This window comes from Lathamus discolor, chromosome 3, assembly GCF_037157495.1.
Source record: "Lathamus discolor isolate bLatDis1 chromosome 3, bLatDis1.hap1, whole genome shotgun sequence".
Lineage (NCBI taxonomy): Eukaryota > Metazoa > Chordata > Aves > Psittaciformes > Psittacidae > Lathamus > Lathamus discolor.
The window spans coordinates 118,343,098-118,363,353 of NC_088886.1; the positions used below are offsets into that span (position 1 = coordinate 118,343,098).

General features: G+C 39.6%; 1 protein-coding gene across 6 annotated transcripts in view; it reads right to left on the bottom strand.

Moving 5' to 3' along the window:
• Window positions 1–20,256, bottom strand: part of CCNT2 (cyclin T2) — a 26,204-nt gene extending 5,948 nt beyond the window's left edge. Inside the window, exons 1-7 of one of the 6 annotated variants that reach the window (XM_065671319.1) lie at window positions 19,982–20,256; window positions 19,163–19,244; window positions 10,947–11,075; window positions 9,835–9,895; window positions 8,718–8,780; window positions 2,090–2,135; window positions 644–807 (exon numbers count right to left, since the gene is read on the bottom strand). In XM_065671319.1, the coding sequence (XP_065527391.1) occupies window positions 644–807; window positions 2,090–2,135; window positions 8,718–8,780; window positions 9,835–9,895; window positions 10,947–11,075; window positions 19,163–19,244; window positions 19,982–20,256 (820 nt within the window). Of the gene's footprint in view, window positions 1–643; window positions 808–1,779; window positions 2,136–2,884; window positions 4,952–4,996; window positions 5,456–8,717; window positions 8,781–9,834; window positions 9,896–10,946; window positions 11,076–19,162; window positions 19,245–19,981 lie in introns of those variants that run through there. The other 5 variants (XM_065671320.1, XR_010610835.1, XM_065671323.1 and 2 more) reach the window with 5 other exon arrangements.

Consider the following 20,256-nt stretch of genomic DNA (forward strand, 5'->3'; position numbering starts at 1 on the left):
CAAAGCCCCATACATAGATCGGAAAGCCCCAAGAGCTACCACCTCCACTGCAGTAGCACATGCAAGCCTTAAATTCAGACTCCATTGTAATAAGAACTATTTCAAAGGATAGTAAACCTCTAGGTATATGGTCTTCTAGGTATACACTTGCTTCTCTAAAGCAACGATTTAACCAGAAAAAAAAAAAACCAGTATTTGAGATAATCACAAGCCACACCAAATTAACCCTGAACTGCCTTCGTAAGCACAGCAATTTTATGTACAGCTTTAAGAACAGTTGTTTCAGTGCCACTGAAGCCATAAACTTGGACCAGTGATGTAATAGTGATCAGGACTGCATGAATTTGCACTAGATTTCCCTCTTTCCCAGTTCTAAGAAGCACTTCAAGGCAAGATGCCAACCTGCACCTAACAAAAGGTATGCGGATGCCCCAGCCCATAGAAGCAAATACAAAGGGTCTCAAAACCAAGCTTGTCTTCCCAAGTTCTCCTCTCTGCTGTACCTTTCTTTCACCACAGGATCCAGTAGGTGAGTCAGCAAGACTTAATTTAGGCTTAAAGCTATGCTCTTACTATACTATGCCCCCATTTTCACATTAACAAACCCTTGAATTTCAAGATGTGGCAAGACAGTCCTACTTACCATCTAGTAATTCTAGAGTAACCGAAGGATCTACATATTCCCACCAGTGTTTTCCATCAGTTGAAACTGGAATCTCCCAGTTGGACCACTTGCAGGCCAAGTGAATGCACACACATGCTATCACTGTGGGCTTGTACTGAAGACAGAATGTGGTAAGGTGAAGACTGTTGCACAAATTTCGTAATGAGGAACCGGCAGAAATCAAACATGTAAAACAGAAAGCCCAAACAAATCAACCATTAACATATAAAATAAGAGAACTCGTCAAGCAACACAGTTATACATTAGTTCATAAGATATCTTACTGTCTTAAGAAAACAAAGGGCAGGGCATTTATCTGGGAGAAAAGATTAATTTGTTTTTACTATAAGAAGTGCGATGAACAATAAGTAAATTTATCAGTTTTCTACTGCACTTAAGCACTAAAAAGAAGTATAATATGGTCAATTAAAATTCTACAGTAAAACCCATACAGCTGATTATGTAGTCTGAAAGAGACAATCAGAAGAAGGTACCCAGTAGTTCCACAAAAGCCAGGTGAATTACTTGTGGGCTTAGCTTTCACTAGGCCTGGATCTGTGATATTTGTGAACTTGCCTTCAGCCGGTAGCAGCTCCAAGACATTTGTTCAGTTTCTCAGTTTTATCACAGCTTTTCTTAACACCTATTTCCAATACAAGAACCTCACCCACCAGGAAATATTTATTTGGAAGAGCTGTAATAGCCAGCTGATATTGCTTAAGAACTATCTACACGTAATGTAATCCTCTTAAATAAAGCTCAGAGTTGTTTCGCAAAGAGTAAATTGAAGTAATAGAGAAATCCAGACTTAAGTCTCTAATTCCACCTCAGTACAACAGGTTACATATATTGTATATATGTATACACAGCCCCGTCTGGAATCCTAGAACTTTAGATTTATGTAAGCACTCAAGTTTTAAAACTATGTATTAAGAGCCGTTTCTAAAAGGAAGAACATTGGACTACTACTAGTTTATCTGAAAAGAGAAATCAGCTAGTTGAAAAGCTCTTAGGCCCACTACAATTTTATAAGTTAAGATTCAATCAATATATTTAAAGTTAAGAGAAAACTGCCATTAACTACAAGTGTAAACTAGAAATAGTTTTGTACTTACCAAGACGCTCGGATTTCTAGGTTAAGTTTTGTAATCTTTAGCTGCTATTCAGGCTACCACTTTTAGACTTATGCACTCACAATCGAGAAAAATGTCATCAGAAAGCACCACTACACTTCTCATTGTGCATTTAACCCCTCTGTGCCATCAGGCCCTTGTACAATACACCGCACTGCAAACGGGAAGGTACCACCACTGTAGATGGCCCAGTCTCCTGTTGCAACAAGGGTAAGACACATATAGGGGGCCCTGCAGTAAAGGAAGCTATAGTGTGCTACAACAGTGCAACAAAGAGGTTCAGGATAACAACCTGTTGGTAGCCATGAAATAGGATGTCTGTGCCAAATCCTTGCTTGCTGTAAGAAAAGAAAAATGGAGAGATTAAAGATCTGTGCTAACTTGTCAGGTTCACTCTAAAATTAAAGCAGTTTTACCTTCCAAAAAAGCACCACTTGGTATTACCACAGAATTGATCTGAATGTAGCTAACTAGCCTTTAAAATAATAATTTCTGAGATACCGAAATATATTTGGTAACTGGAGATGGACTGGTCAATCCACTCGCTGAACATCCCCTGGACAACCCACAGAACAGTTTGCTTTTGCTTATCTGATCCCCAAACACCTCACACACGAGTGCAGGCTCTTCTAGGCAGCCCTGCTTCCCACCCTCAGTAAGAGATGACCCCCAGGCACAACCCTGGACTGCAGCAAGGCAGTCAGTAAAAGCCAATTCACAGCACAGTACGTGTTCTGCTCTTGAAGAGGAGCATGGCAGGACAGTGGAAGAACACCCCTCCACCCTCCAGCACCTCCCCCCAAACAGCCACATCTCTCCCCAAAGCCCTACACCATAGTAGGCTCCCAAGCTAGGTAACAAAAAATTTAAACGAGTTTAATTGAGAGCACCAAACTCAGAACATTTTGTTCCATGTTTGTTAAACCTATGGCAAAGCTCCAACAGGAAATAAACAACTTCATTTAGTTACAGTCAAGTTAAAAAAACCACACAAGACTGCAATGTGCCAGAAAGAAATAGCTAGTGGCTTCAGCTGTTGCAGCCCTCCAGCACTGACCCCAAAGCTCCTAACTGAAGTACAACTTACTGTAACATGCATATAATGGAATAGCTGGGCACAAGGGGTTTAACTGAAGATTGAACGCAGCCTTCATTGAATTCTGACTTTGACACTATCACTTGAAACCAGTGCTACCTGCAGAAAGCGCATTGTTGAATTTCATGTCAAAGGGAATATTATGAAATGTTTATTTCAATAAGAATCTTTCGACAAAGGTTGAGAATACCTGCAATGGCTTTGCAAATTTAGTTTTTAAAAAGTGTATTAAAGGTGTGATTTAATTTCTCACGATTGCCAAGAAATAAAAATCAGATTTTGCTTTCATGCTACCCACAGCCAGGCAGTGCCACCATCTGAGAAGAATGTGGAAGCAGCAAGGGAGCAGGATCCATTCCTACACACATAATACACTCGTGTGTAGGAACTACAATCCATAATAATCAAAAGGTGAACTGATGATGTGACAGTGCTATACGATAATATTTAGTTTGGAAATGATAATGGTAACTGCATGCCAGATTACCATGGAGATCAACCTTCTCCTCTCCCTCCCATCACAAAAATGTAAGGCAGTATCACCAAAAAGCGAAATGAGACTATTGTAACAAAATAAATGAAAACACAGAAGGGTTGACTAAGACAGAAATTGATGTCTTGCTCTTCATTTTTCAAAGTACTGTTTAAAGTCTCTTCAATGATTTCTATATTCTGTAAAGTCACAACAGGTTTGAATCAAGGGACTGGACCAAAAAGCACCTCTACTCTCACTGAAATGTCCCTTTTGAACAAGGAAGAAAAGCAGATGCCAGAAAACTTCTATTAACATCAGCTTGAAAGTTGAGTAAATCAACACACATACCTGGAAGAAAAGAATCACATCTTGAAACACACATTTTCGCCTCAATCAAAAATTAGTGTGCTAAATACCTTACCTATACTACAAGCAGTATGATATGTTTTCATATTTACAGCTAAATAATTATCATTGCTAAAACCAGTGAGGAATTTCAGCTCACAGCTAAAGCCTACGGTAACACAAAGAACAACTGAAAAGATCCATTCCAAACTCTTCTCTTACGTTTAAGGACAGCTTTGGTTTAGTAGAATCTATCACTAAAATTAAAGCTCATGAATTTTGGTTCATATGTTTTCCTTTATAGTGGTGGAAAGTGCATCTCCTAATGAAAATTATCTTGAAGCAGAGGCCAAAACAAGACAGTAGAGCTTCTCTGTCACAACTTACAAGCTGCAGGACTGATGACTATGATGCCAGCCATTAATAATCAGTTCTGTATATTATCACTCAAGAGTGATTTAAAACACGCACCCTGTCTTACTGCAGCAGAAGCAACCATAAGGCAGGGGATTACTAAAGTAGTAATCAAGATTTTTTGAAACAGCAGCTGTTCAACACACCTTCCCAAAGGCTACTGTCTCCAAGAAATTCCCAGTGGAAACCAAAATGCTCTTTATTAGGTGTAGCCACACAATTCAACCAGTTCAAATTCTGAATCTTTTCTTCAACACCAGGTTATCTTGGATCTTGAGATAATCATGGAAATGCGATTGCCATGTCACCCTTAGGAAGGTGGTAGCTGGCTATGCCTAGGACCCTGGCAACATACATACAACATTCCCTGGAAAGATGGGCCTGCAGATAAGCCAGTCTGCATCAGAAGAAAGCTTGCTGAAGTCCTTCTGGGCAAAAGGAAAAAGGCTCTGAACAGAGGAATGCTGGTGGATGCCTGTTGTATCTGGAAAGGGCAGGAGGAGGCCGTGGTGTAGGCATTCAGGTCTGAGCAGTCCTGGTGGCTTTGCTTTCTTGAAAATACTTAAACCTCGGGAACAGGCCTGAAAAATCCCAAGGTGAAAGTTCAAAATGCGATGGCCGCCTGCAGCACTGCTGGAGTGCAGCTGCTGTTTAAGATCTTTCCACACCACTTAGTATACTAAGGTTTACATTTTCCTCACAAGAAAACCCTCTGAAAAAGCTGATTCGTTTTCATTTCCTCTTCTGCTGACTTTATCAGCCCCATTTAACCAATGGCACCTGTGCACACAGACACTACGGTATGTTTGAAGAATCTGACAGTGTTATTTCCACAAAAGATTAATAAGGATCATGGGTGTTCAAGATACCTGATAACCTGCAGAGTAGTGAGAACAATCCTAGAATCCTTGGGATCCAATCTTCAGTTCCAAAAGAAGGTTGTGTACCAACACAGAAAAAGGAACAACCGAAGACTTCCTGAGATGGAGATGAGGATACAGATTCCTCTTCTTCAAGTTCCATGAGAAGCAGGCTGGGAACAAATCAATTTGCACCAGAGCTGACGAGGACCATGCCATGGTCTCAGCACTAGGGCAGTTTCACTGCTGATCACTGAACTAGCATTCAAGCCAGTAAGGCAGTTTGATACCAGAACAGTTTTTGGTGTTTTGGTGCTGGGTTTTTTGTTTTTATTTTCTTTTTTCTCTCTTCAGCACCAACCATCCTTGGTTGAAGCTTGCTGACAAGCCTTCACAGATCCACTGCCTCCAGATTCCTTAGAGGACCTGTGGGATCCTAAGGAATGATGGTCCTGTCTCCTCTTCTCAGTCTCTTGACACTGAGGAAGAATGGTGCAGAAAAAAGACTGAGCCCATTCTCCTTTTCTACTATACTGACCAAACTGAAAAGATGGAACAATTTCATCAACCCACGAACCTTTGAAAACCAGAAGAAATAATTAGGTATCTTACACCTGAACATTATGAGTCATGTATCCATCCAGTCACCCCTTATCTGCAATGATCTGTGATGTCTAAACACTACCTTCAGAACGGCTTTCAATCTTAGAGATGATGAATTCAACTTTTTCTTTACTTGTACGTTGAAATGATTATGTTTATTTGCACCAATTCCCACTTACTAGTTCGTCTTCAGCTTCCAGCAACTGATTCTGGTATGTCATTACGAGACTAGACAGTCTTCTGACAAAGGACTTGGCTGAATCTCTTGAGCACCACCACCAACTGAACATGGTTTGGTTTTTGTTCTTTTTCCATTTTGTTTTTAAAAGGGGAAGCTTACAGATTAATACAGGTAACAGTGACAGCATAAAGCACGTTATGCTGGATGCAAGGCAACAAAAAGTGATACAGAGAATCAGCCATCCTCTTAGCCATTTAAGTTTAGGCAGCAAAAGGGCATCTTCTCACCACGTGGCAACTCAGTGCACACATGTTAAAGCAAAATCTTAAGTATACTTGCATACCTCAGCTAACCTCGCTGCCTCTCTTGATACTTAAATAGCCCTGTTAACATTCCTCCCTTCCTTCTCTCCCTGAACATACAGTTGGGAGGTTTTAATCACAACAGTCCTGGATAAGTTAATCGTATTCAACAAGGAAGGTATTTCTGCTTTTCTGAAAGTGCTTTTCGTGCAAGAAGACATGTTACCAGAACTGGCTGAAGCTACCTTGGATTTCATTTCAACTTCTCAGTGAATCCCTTTAGCACTAAAGGTTTAACACTGACAAGTCTCAGATACATTTTTAAAGCTTCAGGACTTGAGATCTAAGTGTTGCACCTACTCACAACAACATACTGTCCACTAAATAGATGTCAAGAGATAGAGACCTAAAATCATACCACCACATCTTTGAAGATCTATCACTGTGCCCACAAGCTCATCTCTTTATTCACTCAATATACAAGACTAATGTTCCATGGCAATTATTCTCTACTTGCCTGACTTGCATGCAGGACTACAGATTTCATGCTTAATGTTTTTAGTTTGCGAATTTTTTTTTTTTTTTAAATATGAGGTACTTGAGTCCTGGGAACCCCTAGGAGGGGCACAGGCCGATAAGAATTCCATTTGCATACACGCATACCAAGGAGCACACCTACTGAAGTGAGCAGGTTTTCAAGCCTCAGCTGTATTTACATTGACTCTGTACCAGTTCTGGAGGTACATGGATTCCAGCCCTCACTGGAGTCTTCAGATTTCAAGACTTGGTATAATCATAGAATCGTAGAATAGTTAGGGTTGGAAAGGACCTTAAGATCATCTAGTTCCAACCCCCCTGCCATGGGCAGGGACACCTCACACTAAACCATCCCACACAAGGCTCTGTCCAGCCTGGCCTTGAACACCACCAGGGATAGAGCATTCACAGCTTCCCTGGTTAACCCATTCCAGTGCCTCACCACCCTAACAGTAAAGAACTTCCTCCTTACATCCAATCTAAACTTCCCCTGTTTAAGTTTTAACCCGTCACCCCTTGTCCTATCACTACAGTCCCTAATGAATAGTCCATCCCCAGCATCCCTATAGCCCCCTAATTTTAGAATTCTAAGTATTTTGTTAATCTCTGCTGACACTAAATATTAGCTTTAAAATGTCAAAGTTAAAAATCAGCATGTACCTTCAAGATATGAATTTTGTCAGTACACAGAAGTAGCATAACAAAGGGAAAATGTGAACTGTCTTAGAGGGGTAGCTACCCTTGACTAGAAGAAATAACTTGTGTAGCAGTATGCTTTTCTCCTAGCACATTCAAGTCAAATACATTTGCTAATGTGGAAATCCTGATGCAGTTAAAAAATACTACCTGCCACCCCTCCCCACAGCCATCAAAACCAAGCAGAAGGGGAGGGGCTCACACAAAACAGTCAAATCCGTGCTAATATTCATATTGATCAACAGCTAAAAAAATCCAAAGTAAAACCCCACAGGGCTGCTCACGCAGACTATTGAGACTTCAGGTGCAATTAGATTTATGCACTGAGTCACAAGCAAATCTGGACATAGAACAAAATTATTATCTTATAGCAAGAACAGAAATAAAGCTACCTTATATGCAAATAAGTAACAGCACTGGTCCTGCTCAGAATCAAACTCTGAAGACACTACACCAGTAAGCTACTTTAAAATGAGAGAGACCTTTCCTTCAAATAAAAGTTTTAATTCTAGAGTTATTACAGAACAAATCTAGTTTATCTGATGAAGTTGTACCTAACCTTCCTGTATTTTACGGGGGGAAGGGATGCGAAACCCACAACAAAAACCCTTTGAAGCACTTTACATTTTCACTGCAAAACCAGGTAATGACTAACAACCATGGTCTAAGCATTTCCAAACACTTTTTAATTAAGGAACATAATTAAAGTGAAAAGCTTATTTTAGGTGCTTTGACAACTGATTCCTTTTTTTTTTAGTTATTTTTTTAAAGCTCTAAAGGAAACCAATTTCAGAATTAAAGGTGTGCCAAAACACAACAAAAAATGTTAAAGAACTAAACAGATTCCTGGCCATAGTCACATTAATGAGCTCCATACAAGTCAGAGGATATGATTATTTAACAAAAGGTTTGGGGTTTTGTGCTACCACCCAAAATAAAAAGTACACCCTGCTCAGAAAAACAATTAGTCACATCTTTAAGTATTTGCATGTGACAGCACACCTACTATGCACTTTACCCCTCTCCATTACCTAAAAAGACTTGCTAAAACGGAAAACAAGCATTAGCCATCAACAAACCTGCAGTCTAAACTTCACGTAAAACTACTTCAGAGTGAAAATAATCAACCCAGAACAATACTAAGAAGTAGGCTATTCAACTACTAACTGTTTCTGTCATCTGAGAAAACATGGAACACACATTATTAAAATCAAAGCTAAAGAAAGCAAAAAAATTACAAAGGACAGAGATCTGGACTCTATCAAACTCGAAATGTTAAGATGAAGCTTTTAGTAATTAGCTTAAGGCAAACTTTTTAGATAACATAGATGTTAAAGATCGTGTTAGAAAAACACCACATTTTACTAGAAAGATAAAAAAGGACTTACAGAAGCCGTTAAAAGTCACTGACCTCTCACTAATTGTGTACATTTCACAACATCTGTGTGCGGATGTTCTATGGTAATTTCAAAACCTGAAGGGGTATGAATACATTTTAGAATTATGTATTTGCATCTGTAAAATATAAACTCAACCCCCTTTTGTTTCCCCCCCCAGCACTAAAATACTTTCTTGCTAAGCCTCTGCACTGCAGATCAAGCAACACTATTTAACTGCCTTTTATTCTGCACCCTTTCATACTTTTGAAAGGCAAATGGTAGAGCCACTTCAAGATCAATTAGTAAAATATTCTTTCAGTAATCTTAAGTTATATATAAAAAACCCTGGAAGATACTGTATTTTTAAAGTTGAATGTATCTGAATAGTTTCTAGTACATTAAGTTGTCAGTAAAAGCGTGCATGCACACACTTCAACCACTGATTTCTGGGACTTAAACATGTCGCACCTATGAAATTACAAATTAAGTCAATTTGTAGGTCAGTGACTTAAGAAACCTTTATTTGTTTATGACACTATTTTAAGAACGAGGTCAAATAACACACTCAAAGTGGTATTTAAGAATATCTGAGTAAGTCAGTGTTCTCAGGCTTGCCCAGCTGTAATTACCTGTAGTTAGGTTACTTTAAAGTCTTAAGAGCTTCTTATCAGAACATTCCATTTAGAATTTTGGAATCACCTGAATCCATTAAACGGTTACACTATCACTTCTGATGTTCAGAGGTAGCAATCCTGCTCAGTTATGTAATGTTCTATGGAAAGGCAAAATGGGGAAGAGCACTTGGTATAAAGCTCTCCCCAGTTGCTTCACAACATGTACACAGCTAGTGTAGTATAACACGTTACCTCACATGAAGGAGTATCAAGGTAGTTACTACTTTGGAGTAAAATTTATCTGGAAGGGTGTACCTTTCTACTCCATCAAGCTGTCAGAAACATCCAATTGCAAGTACAGATACACCTTTTTATCCTAAATGAACACAACAGAACTGCTAATACGAAACTAAATCGTTGTATGCAAAATAGTAAAATTCTAGTGTACAAACAGCACATCAAAATCCAGTTACTCAGGTCCCATTACTTCTTCATGGTAAGTCTGGCTGAACAGGAGAGATTTAGAAAGACATACCTAAAGTTTGAAGCATTATTGTTTCAAGTATAACCAGCTCTTGGGCTTGCTGAAGGTATGCCTGAAACAAATAAGCAAAAAGGTCAAGATGTAGCTATGCATTGTCTCAAGATTTTAATTACACACTTCTTACTTGAATACTGGTACTAGCAACAGAAGGTAAGACCACTACTCAGCCCAGTTAAAACCAACTCCCAACACTTCACTGAGGTAATACTTTCTTTCACCTGTGTAAGCAGCCTAAACATCTTTCACAGTAAGATTTCTTTAGTCTGGATCTTATATAATCTATTCTAGCAAAAATATTCTGCGAGGAGAGCTATAAGAATTGCTAAGGCTTGCCAATTCTAATCCATTCAAGTATCTCTAGGCAGTTATCCATTTTACAAGTACTTTAAAGTACAGCTGGGTATACTCAGTTGGCCTGTGTTAAGCAAACAGGCTCAAATGCGCACACACACATATATATATACACACATATATATATATACACACACACACACATACCCACACCAAAATTTATACACCTCATTCTGAGAGCTGGGAGCATAGCAAAGGTGTTCAAATACTTTCATATGTCAGCTGAGGCCCAGCAGGTTGTAACAAGCTCAGCCTGACCTTCAAGATGAACAACTCCAGTGCATTTCCACAGTACTTCCTCTTATGTTTGGTTTCAGGATGAATCATCTCAGGAAAGAATATATGAAACATAAAGCATGTGGAAGCGTACAAGCTTTGGCAAATGAAAGGAAGACCAATATGTAGCAGAAGCAGCAGCACACAAATGAATGTAGATAATGGTGCAGTGAGCCACTAGCTGAGAAAGACAAATAGTGTCCTGAACTCCCCTCTGCACAAACTGTGTGATCCATGGAACCATGCATGAAACCTCTTACATCTTAAAAACAATTCAAGTTCAAGATGAAACAATCTCTTAAAGTTTCATAACACAAATCTTTGAGACTTCAGTAAGTTATATTAGGTAATACAAAAGACTTAGATGGTATAATAATAATGTTTTTTCTAGTTTGCAATAATCCAGTCGAGACAATACAACATATCATTAGATGAAGCGTCATCTGCTTATCAGTAAAACCATGACTTCCACCTACATCGCTTTTTGTATCCAGTTGTGGCTCTTGAGGATGAAGACAGGCATTTACCACTTTAATAACATGTTCAAGTTTCCGTGGCTGTTCTTCCACTTTTGCAGCCAAAAACAATGCCGTAGGAGATATTATCTAAAGAAAAAAACCCCAAACATACATGTATTTATTCAAACTTTTTACAAATAGGACTTGAATTTTTTCAAAATGAGAGCCTAAATGGATAGTTAGAAAAGGTTGAAGAAATTGGACTTTTTTTCTGTGTTTTTTTTTTTTTTTAGACAGTTCTGAAATCATGTAAGGCAACACAAAATAAGTAGTCATGTTTTATTTTATAACTGATGTAATCCTCCCGACAGCACAGGGAAGGAGTAGCGTATATGTTAAATTACATTTGTGAGTAAGATGTCTGAGGTCTAACTAATTCTAGTACAACATGAAAAGAACAGATTTGGTTCAGAAGATTTAGTCACACTAGAACAGGCTGTTTCAAGTTAAATACACTTTGTGAGAAAGTTCACCCAATTTCTTGCACAGTAGCGAGCCATTACACAGTCTTTTTGGTAAAAGATCTGCTAGGATTTGATTCTCCTAAAAAGTGAGAAACTTTGCAGAGAACTTTATTAAAAGCAGCTTGTTACATAAACACAGCTTGGATAAGTAAAAGCTAACTCTTAGAAACTTTATACCCAGCAGTATCTGGAGAACAAAGCACAGGGGTTAAACACCAGTTACAATAAAGACTACAAATTATATTTAAAGAAGAAAAACTTTATGAAACTCTAGGTGTCACAAGCCAGCAGCAAAGCACCCATTAGCATTTCAGCATCACCTAGGAGTTTACTATGAAGTAGTTTTGATGCCTCGTTGTCAGCTAGAACAGCTGACATACATAAATACAGATCATAAAGAATCAGGCTTCTCTCTGTATGCAAAAGTTGCCCATGTGAAACAGGAATGAAGATGACAGCAGAAATCTTCATGCAGACATGAGCAGATTAAACTGGTTAAACTTTAGCCAAAATAAAGCATTTATTCAAGGATTGAAATAGCTGCTTGTTGAGTATTTAAATAGTGCACAGTGTAAGCACCGCAGGTATTGGGTTTCTCATTCATTGCCCAAATAGAACTAGACTGAACGAACTGAATAGCAGCTGTACTCCCCCTTGGAGCGAGTTTGTTTTTGGTTTTTTTTTTTTTTTTTTTTGGGGGGGGGGGGGGAGAAATAGGCAAGTAAGTAGCCCTTCGTTATGCCAAAGTGAAACATTTAATATAAAAATTTGCAGCCTCTGAAAAACTGCAGCTAATTAGCATTGACCACATAAGTAATGACACTCCTGGAGCTTTCAAATGTATTGAGGGAGTACTTTTTGCCTCCTTAAATCACTTTGAAATGTCCACTTGGATCTTAAGTAAAACTTTTAAGTTGGCAGACTAAAGGAAAACTGACACCCTGGGAAGGTGATACCCTTTGATGCTAAGAAACATGCCATGAAGAAATCTAATATGCTAAAAAATACTAAACCACCCAAACCAACTCACAGGGAACAAATTCTTCCACAAAGGAGACAAAAGAACTGCTTTCTTTTCAAGAAGCTTGTAACTTAAGCTTTACCAATGAATGAAACAAAAACCTGAAGTCAGGTGCTGCTGACCAATGCCATATTAACACTGTCATTTAAGACTTCTGATGATTTTTGAGAAATACCTATCCACATCACCTGAAGTAACAATGTGAAATTCCATGAGAAATTCCCTTTGCTAGGGACGTATTATTTGAAATAAGTCTCACTTATGCTGGGAAATAAACTTCTGAACACTAAATGCGACAGAAAGACTTTCTGAAGTTCAGAAAGCTACAATATCAACAGCTTTTAAGTGTTAGAAGATGCAGATGATACACAGTAGCATGCACATGTATGAAGCAACATATGCAGGCCATATGAAGGATATTTCACAGAACAGACAAACCTTCCTTCAGCCCAGTAATGCAAAACTCAATGCAAATCTCTCTCATTCATATTTGTTTCATCCATCTAAGCCCAGTGTACTTCAATGACTTAGGGCAGGCATAAGTGAGGAAGGGGTCTGAGGCCAGCACCTCCTGCACCAGGGCCAGCCTAAGAGGAAGGATTAGTTTCTCAGACATAATCCTGAGCTTCTGAGAAAAAATAGATTAGGAGATGGAGCCAGGAAGCCAAACAACGACAGAGAGGAAAGGAAATTAGGAATGCTTAAGAATCAACAATTATGAACAAACAAGTCTGACAAGAGGACGATGCACAGAAACAAGGAGGCAGAGGTATTAATGGAGGGCACCAGAGACTAGAACTGGTTCAATTTTATTTTTTTAAACAATGAGGCTGACCACCATGGACTGAAAACTAAGACACAATATAGAAATCAACAGCACTGTGGGCAATGAACTGTTGCTCCCTGCTGTTCTCTCCATCTCTCTATCCTTACCATCCCCACCAAGCATCACAACGAAGTACCCACATTCAGACCCTTGTTTCATTTGCAAGTTTAATTCAAACACATCCTAGCACAAGGTCTATTTCTATGCAGCTTGTGGGTATAGTTACATGGAATTTTCACAATTTACCTTTCTGAAGAATCAACTTCCAACAATTATCATGCCTAGAAATATTTCCATTTCACAGACATTATTCGAATCAAGCCACCAGTACTTGCACAATTAAATCATCAGCAAATTCTCTCTCACTATTATTATATGTCTAATTACACTGAAGTTGTACTTCATTCCAAAAAAAAGCACCTTCTTCATCAAACTGACTTCAGGTTATCTTTCAATTTACCAAAAGAGATCTGTTCTCGCCAAGAAATCATAGAATAGAACCATAGAATAGGGCTAGAAAGGACCTTATGATCATCTAGTTCCAACCCCTCTGCCATGGGCAGGGACACTTCACACTAAACTATGCCAACCAAGGCTTCATCCAACCCAGCCTTGAACACTGCCAGGGATGGAGCATTCACAACTTCCCTGGGCAACCCATTCCAGTGCCTCACCACCCTTACAGTAAAGAACTTCCTTATATCCAATCTAAACTTCCCCTGTTTAAGCTTTAACCCGGTACCCCTTGTCCTATCACTACAGTCCCTAATGAAGAGTCCCTCCCCAGCATCCTTACTGGCCCCCTTCAGATACTGGAAGGCTGCTATGAGGTCTCCATGCAGCCTTCTCCAGGCTGAACAGCCTCAAGTTTCTCAGCCTATCTTCATACGGGAGGTGCTCTAGTCCCCTGATCATCCTCATGGCCCTCCTCTGGACTTGTTCCAACAGTTCCATGTCCTTTTTATGCTGACTCTCCACTCAATTCCTGATATCTAAGAACTTACATAAAACAGTTCTGGAGGCTGATTTAAATCAAACTGATTAACGGTCACTCTGGTTCATCAGAAATTTTTGTGCACCCCAATTATCTATTTCCTTAAACAAACAACAAACAAACAAAAAAATAACAGCATTGGCTTCTGGCCAAAGAATTTCAAGTCTCTGTCTTGTCTAGGATGAGGGTTCTCATTCCCAGTTTAGAGCAGGCTGGTATTTTTGTCTTCCATAGCATTTATTTGGGAAAATAGACATACTAATAAAATTTCAAATTTGGCATGCACAAAGTCCTCAGTGAAGACAGCACACCTGCTAAATGTATAACTGGAAGTTACTCAAATGCTTTCATTCCTTTCCAATTCTCAAAAATAGCAGAAAAAGCAAAACAGAATAAAGAAGTAAAAGACACAGACTTGACAAAACTCTAAGCTTCCTATACATAAGCATCTGCATTTGACATAAACCTAAATAATTCAAAGAAGTTATCTACCATGCACCCAAAACACTTTAAACTTTTGAGAAGTATCTTCAGAGGATCACATGTGATTTATGAAATCCCAGGTTTTTTTACTAGCTGAGAATCACAGAAACCAAGTCCTACTGAAACAGAAAAACCAAAACATAAGAGCCTTATTATCACAGTCCAAGAGCATTATACAGCAAGTTCTACTGGTGTGATACAAACCCTTTTTTATTCAAAAAGTACAAAACATATTGTAAAAAGTGTTATTATAATGAAGGCACTTGGAATAATCTCAGAATACAGCTGCAGTACCTATTTTCTGTGAATTCCGTTTTCCTTTTAACACAAGTATTAGTACATTTTTAGACTTCATACAAATTAGCTTAAGATGTTAAGTGGTTCCAGTCTATGATACACGTTTTCAAGTGTGAACACACAGAGCTGCAAGGTTTTGTGTTGGGTTTTTTTTTGTTTGTTTGTTGGAGTTTTTTTTTTAATTATAGCCAGGAGCTCACATTGCATAAAACCAGCAACTATGCTAAATTGCAAGATCAAAACCAGAACTGAAGTGCCCAAAACAGCCTCACTAAAACTTGGGGTGTATCATGAAAGTTTTAAGAACTTTGCATAACTGTGAAGTCAACTGTTCAATACTGCAATCTGGACAGGGAACAAGAGACAGGAAAGGAATACAGAGGGACAGAAAACAAAATAACGCTCTACACAACTCACCTACCTTGCACTTCAGGGAAAAAATGCCTCCTGCAGCCTTCTTTAGGCACTTTACAAAGTTCCACTGCACGTCATACAAAAAACACCCTTCAGACCAACAAGTGTATTTCCAGCTGGTTGTCTGGTATTCCACATGGCATTTCTAAAGATTATACTTAAAAATACAGCTACCATTTTGATGCCTTACCTCTCATTTCCAGCATACCAAGGATTTTTCCCCCTTCTCTGCTCTTCACATCACAGTGTACTGAAGAATACGACTCTAAAAGAGGTATTTGCTATAGAATAGCATCAAACACACTAAGTACTATGGAAACACTATTTCCAGAGGAATTTAAATGTTAAAGATATCTTAAAGTCTAAGTTAGGCTAGGATTTCCTATAAAAAGCCAGAAAGTTCCCTCCCCACCACGATATTAGTACTGACTAATGCTATACTCAGTGAACCAAAGTTACTATGCCCTGGTCAACCGTAATGTAGAAAGAATAATTTGTACTACTGCTGAAGAAATTCACACTAGTTCCTGAAAAATCATTTGCATGGCAAGGAAAAATGAGTAGTCAGTGCACCTAATTCTGCCTAATTTCTTCTCAGTAAGGCAAGTTTCCACCCTGTTACTGGGGAACAGCAACCTTGCAAGGTCTTAATCTGTGTTGATTGCGACATCAAAACTTCAATACATTCTTCTTTGCACCTAAATGTATGCACTTAGTAGATAGCCCCCTGCAATTCAAAAGCTGCTTGCTAGCCTGTGCAAAAATAGGGATACTCAGTCATTAAAGCAGCAAATGTAATACATTCAGAATGAACCCAGATGACATTAACTGCTATGTGCACCCCTGTGGCTCTACAGATTGAAGATGCTGTTGAGAATTCTGTTACCTATTCACAGTTGACCCAAAATCTTGAAAGCCTGTAAAATGGTTTAGCAATAACACTGAATTAAAAAAATAAAGAATTAGAAAACAGTTATTAAGTAAATGACCTTCCACTAGAAGACCTGTTTATTAACAATTAAGTGCACATGACTTATACGTAAGACACAGGTATGTATTTGTATAACCCAGCAATTGTGAATGGAAGTGTTTATTACTGGCCTAAAAACATTAACCTACCAATAAAGCAAGAAAACAAAGGCTATATTTTTTTCAGCTGGCCATCACAAGGCATTCTGACTAATGGCCATCTAATTTTCTAGCCCCAACCTTCAGATTCCTTCTTGCCACGGATAAACATGACTGCATGCACACAACAATGAAATATTAAGAGATATACTCCATATAATATCAAAAAATTTAGGTCGGTCTTAGTTCAAGCCTGCCAGTACCTTACTATTTAATTTCTAAGGACTAGTTTCTTCTTGCAGTGGATAAACAGTGTTACATTTTTTAGCTTGCCAAGTACTCTGGAGATTTGATATTAAGTATTTATTACACTCCTTGGCTTTTGCTTTCTCTACAGAGAGCACACCAGATGGTCTGGAATTATTTTAAAAGTGACTCACATTCACTGTAAGACCACCCCTCTTTACCCTATAGAAAAATAAGAACATGCATTTGCCCACCAGTACACACACAAAGCTGCTGTCTGGCCCTATGCTCACCAAGAACTACATAAAGTAATTCAGCAGGAATCCATACCATCAAGTGCTAACTTGCAGTACACTCACCTTTAACATATTTTAATAGTATTACCTAAGAATTAATTTACCAATATACTTTCCTTCTCTTGTAATAGCTGCAGTTTCTATGGCACTCAGCAATTACATAGCTTACTTGTGCATTTTAAGATTCATAAATGTAACTTAAGGCAGAGTTTTCATACCAAGGCACTATGTATCCAAATACTACTGTGCCTCCAGTTCCAAGTGACCAGTGTTTTCCAGTGTCTTATGAAAACCCAACAGAGCAGCTGAAGCTTCTTGCTACCCAACTCTACCCTAGATTCCCAGATGACAGTACAAACAGTAATATAGCAGGCAACGCATCTAACACAAGTCCCAGCTACAGCAGCTCTACATAGAGTGAGCTCTTCACTCCAAGCAGCTCTGCCTGTATCAGGTCTGCAAAACATCCACAGGCACAGAAAACTTTGGATGCCTCACCTGATCCTCTTCCACTGGCTACAGAATCCTGCTGCATGGGCCAGTACACAGAGAGAGCAGAGATGGAACAACTGCTTTACTGCCTTCACTCGATATATTACAGAAACACTTTCAAAGAGCATATTCCACCACAAAGCCTGCTGGAACTTGATCCTTATGTGTGCTACTCTTGCTCTAAAACTAGAAAACTATTTTAGGGAAGTACATTTTGATTTATATGTATATCCATTCAATACTCTGGGCTCTCTGTCACCACATAAACAAAACCTACATTACAGATTTCTTCCAGTTAAGAGTGTTTCAGGCTTACGCGCACTTAGCTCAAGTTGTAATTAAACACTTAGCTTTTTTTACATTAAGACCTGTAAAACCACAGTGTTGGTAACAACCTTGCTGGAAGTTTGAATTTTGCCTCAGATTTTAGACAAAAATAATGAAATACACTTCTGAAATGCACCTATAAACTAATAGCTATTTCCTAACGAATAAACACCAAATAACACATCCATCTGCTCAGCCAACAGTGATAAATTCTTGTGAGACAAGAGAGTGACTAACACCGTAACCCACTCTGTACCTGCCCAAATTTCAGACAGTGCAAGATCTGCATGATTCTATCCCCTGACAGACCAAGGTCTGGTCTGTTCTAGACCATAATATCTGTCACAGTCTCAACCCGTGAAAAGTCAAGATCTGAGAAAACTCATCCTCACCACTTGGTGACAGGCCACCATTCTTATTAACTGCTCTTGCAAATTTAGTATAAGATATTGACTCAAAGTACTAAAAGAACCCAAAACAAAGCACACATCAAAACCACAGGAAACTCTAGAATATTATCAGTTTTCTAACTATTGCATCCAATACTGGCCATAAAAAAAAAAAAAAAGCCCTGAAATTTTCAAGTTCCTATCTCAAGTTCCACACTTGTCACAAAGCACCCCAATTACAGGCAGTGTTTTTACTGAAGGATTCAGCTCCTCCTAACACATTCAGTATTCAGATTCAGCATATCTAGTTAATTAGTTAAAAACAGGAGAGCTGTCATTGTCTCATCAGATTTAAAGATCTTTCTTGTCTAACATGACTTATCATCATACTGCTTAAGTATATACTAGTGAAATGAATTTACACCATTTTTCAAGACCAGACACATAATCCATATGGATCTGTACTTAACCGTATTATAACTGTCTGACACACCATGCTTGCACTACCACTGACTTCATTAACAAAAACATGTGTTCCTACACATCAGCCTTGCAAACTACAACACATGAGCACTAGCCAGTTTCAAAGCATCTCAATGAACTCTTCATACATCCATATCTGTTTGCTGCTGGTGCCTACTTTTTCATTTTGGTGGCAGAAGGTACAATCTAATTGCCACCAGTTAAAATAACTCACAGTTGAAAAGAAGTATCATTATTCTTTCTAAACCACCAACATGAAGCAAGAATTCCTATAAACAGACCAAACTTTACAATCCAGCAAAGCAACATAACATTTGTCAGTTAGACTGCCAAAATTATGTGTGTATTATTACCACATGTAAAATCATACTTACATTTCGATTAAATTTTGTAAAGGAATGATGCATATAAAACCTGTGCATGTAAACAATTGCAGTATTTATCGTAAGCTGAGATCTGGAAGGTTAAACTAAGGAAACACTACATATTAAGAAAATTGTTTACATGGACTGAAAGTGACATACTTTCTGCATCAATCATTACTTTTAACATACAGGCTTCAGCTGAAAACGAATTAAGGACATGACATTTCAGAATTTAACTGCTACTAACTCACTGAATGAAAATAATACTATTGAATGGAAACTCCTCACTGGGCGACATATACTGAAATACTGTCTCGAGTGCTTTTGCTTTGTTCCAATTCAACTATTTCTGTAGTTATTTGAGGTTTTAGTCTTACGCCGATTTTTTTTTTCCTCATAAATCAAATTTAAGAATGGCTAACGAGGAGATGCCCATCTGAAGGAAAACGAGACTGCAATCAACCGGGATGTACTTCAGAAGTGCCTACACCGGCAGCTACCGACACGAACGCAGCCAGAAGGCTCGGTGCCGACTCGCCGCCTGCGCGGCCAGCCGCGACCCCGGCCTCCCTCACACGCCGACAAAGGCGGCGAAAGCGGGGGTTTGGCGAGGCTCCTCCTCCCATTCTGTGCCTCACGGCCGCGGCTCCATCCCACGAGAGCGCCCTTCAGGGGCTGCCGAAGGAGTGGGGAGCGTCCCAGGGAAGGAGAGTGCCCACTCGGCCGGTAAAAGACCCCCGCAGCCAGCCCCGGCTCCTCGCTTCCCTCAGCGCAGCGCGCGGCCCGCTCCCGCCCAGCCCCGCCGCCCCACAGGCCCTGCTCGGATACACGTTGAGGCGCTGGCCCATGTCTTGAATGAGGTTGGCAGCCTGCTGCCGGTACGAGAGCTCCTTGTCGGCCTCCACACCGCAGCGCCGCGACGGCGTGTTCTCCAGCTGCTCACGGCTGAAGAACCAGCGCGACGCCGCCGAGGAACCACCGCCACCCCGCGCCGAAGAGCCCGCTCCCGAACCCGCAGCCGCCATGACACTTCCTCCCCCTCCCTCCGCGGCCCCGCCCGCCGGCAGGGGCGCCGCTCCCGGCCCCTCCCCCCCGCCCTTCAT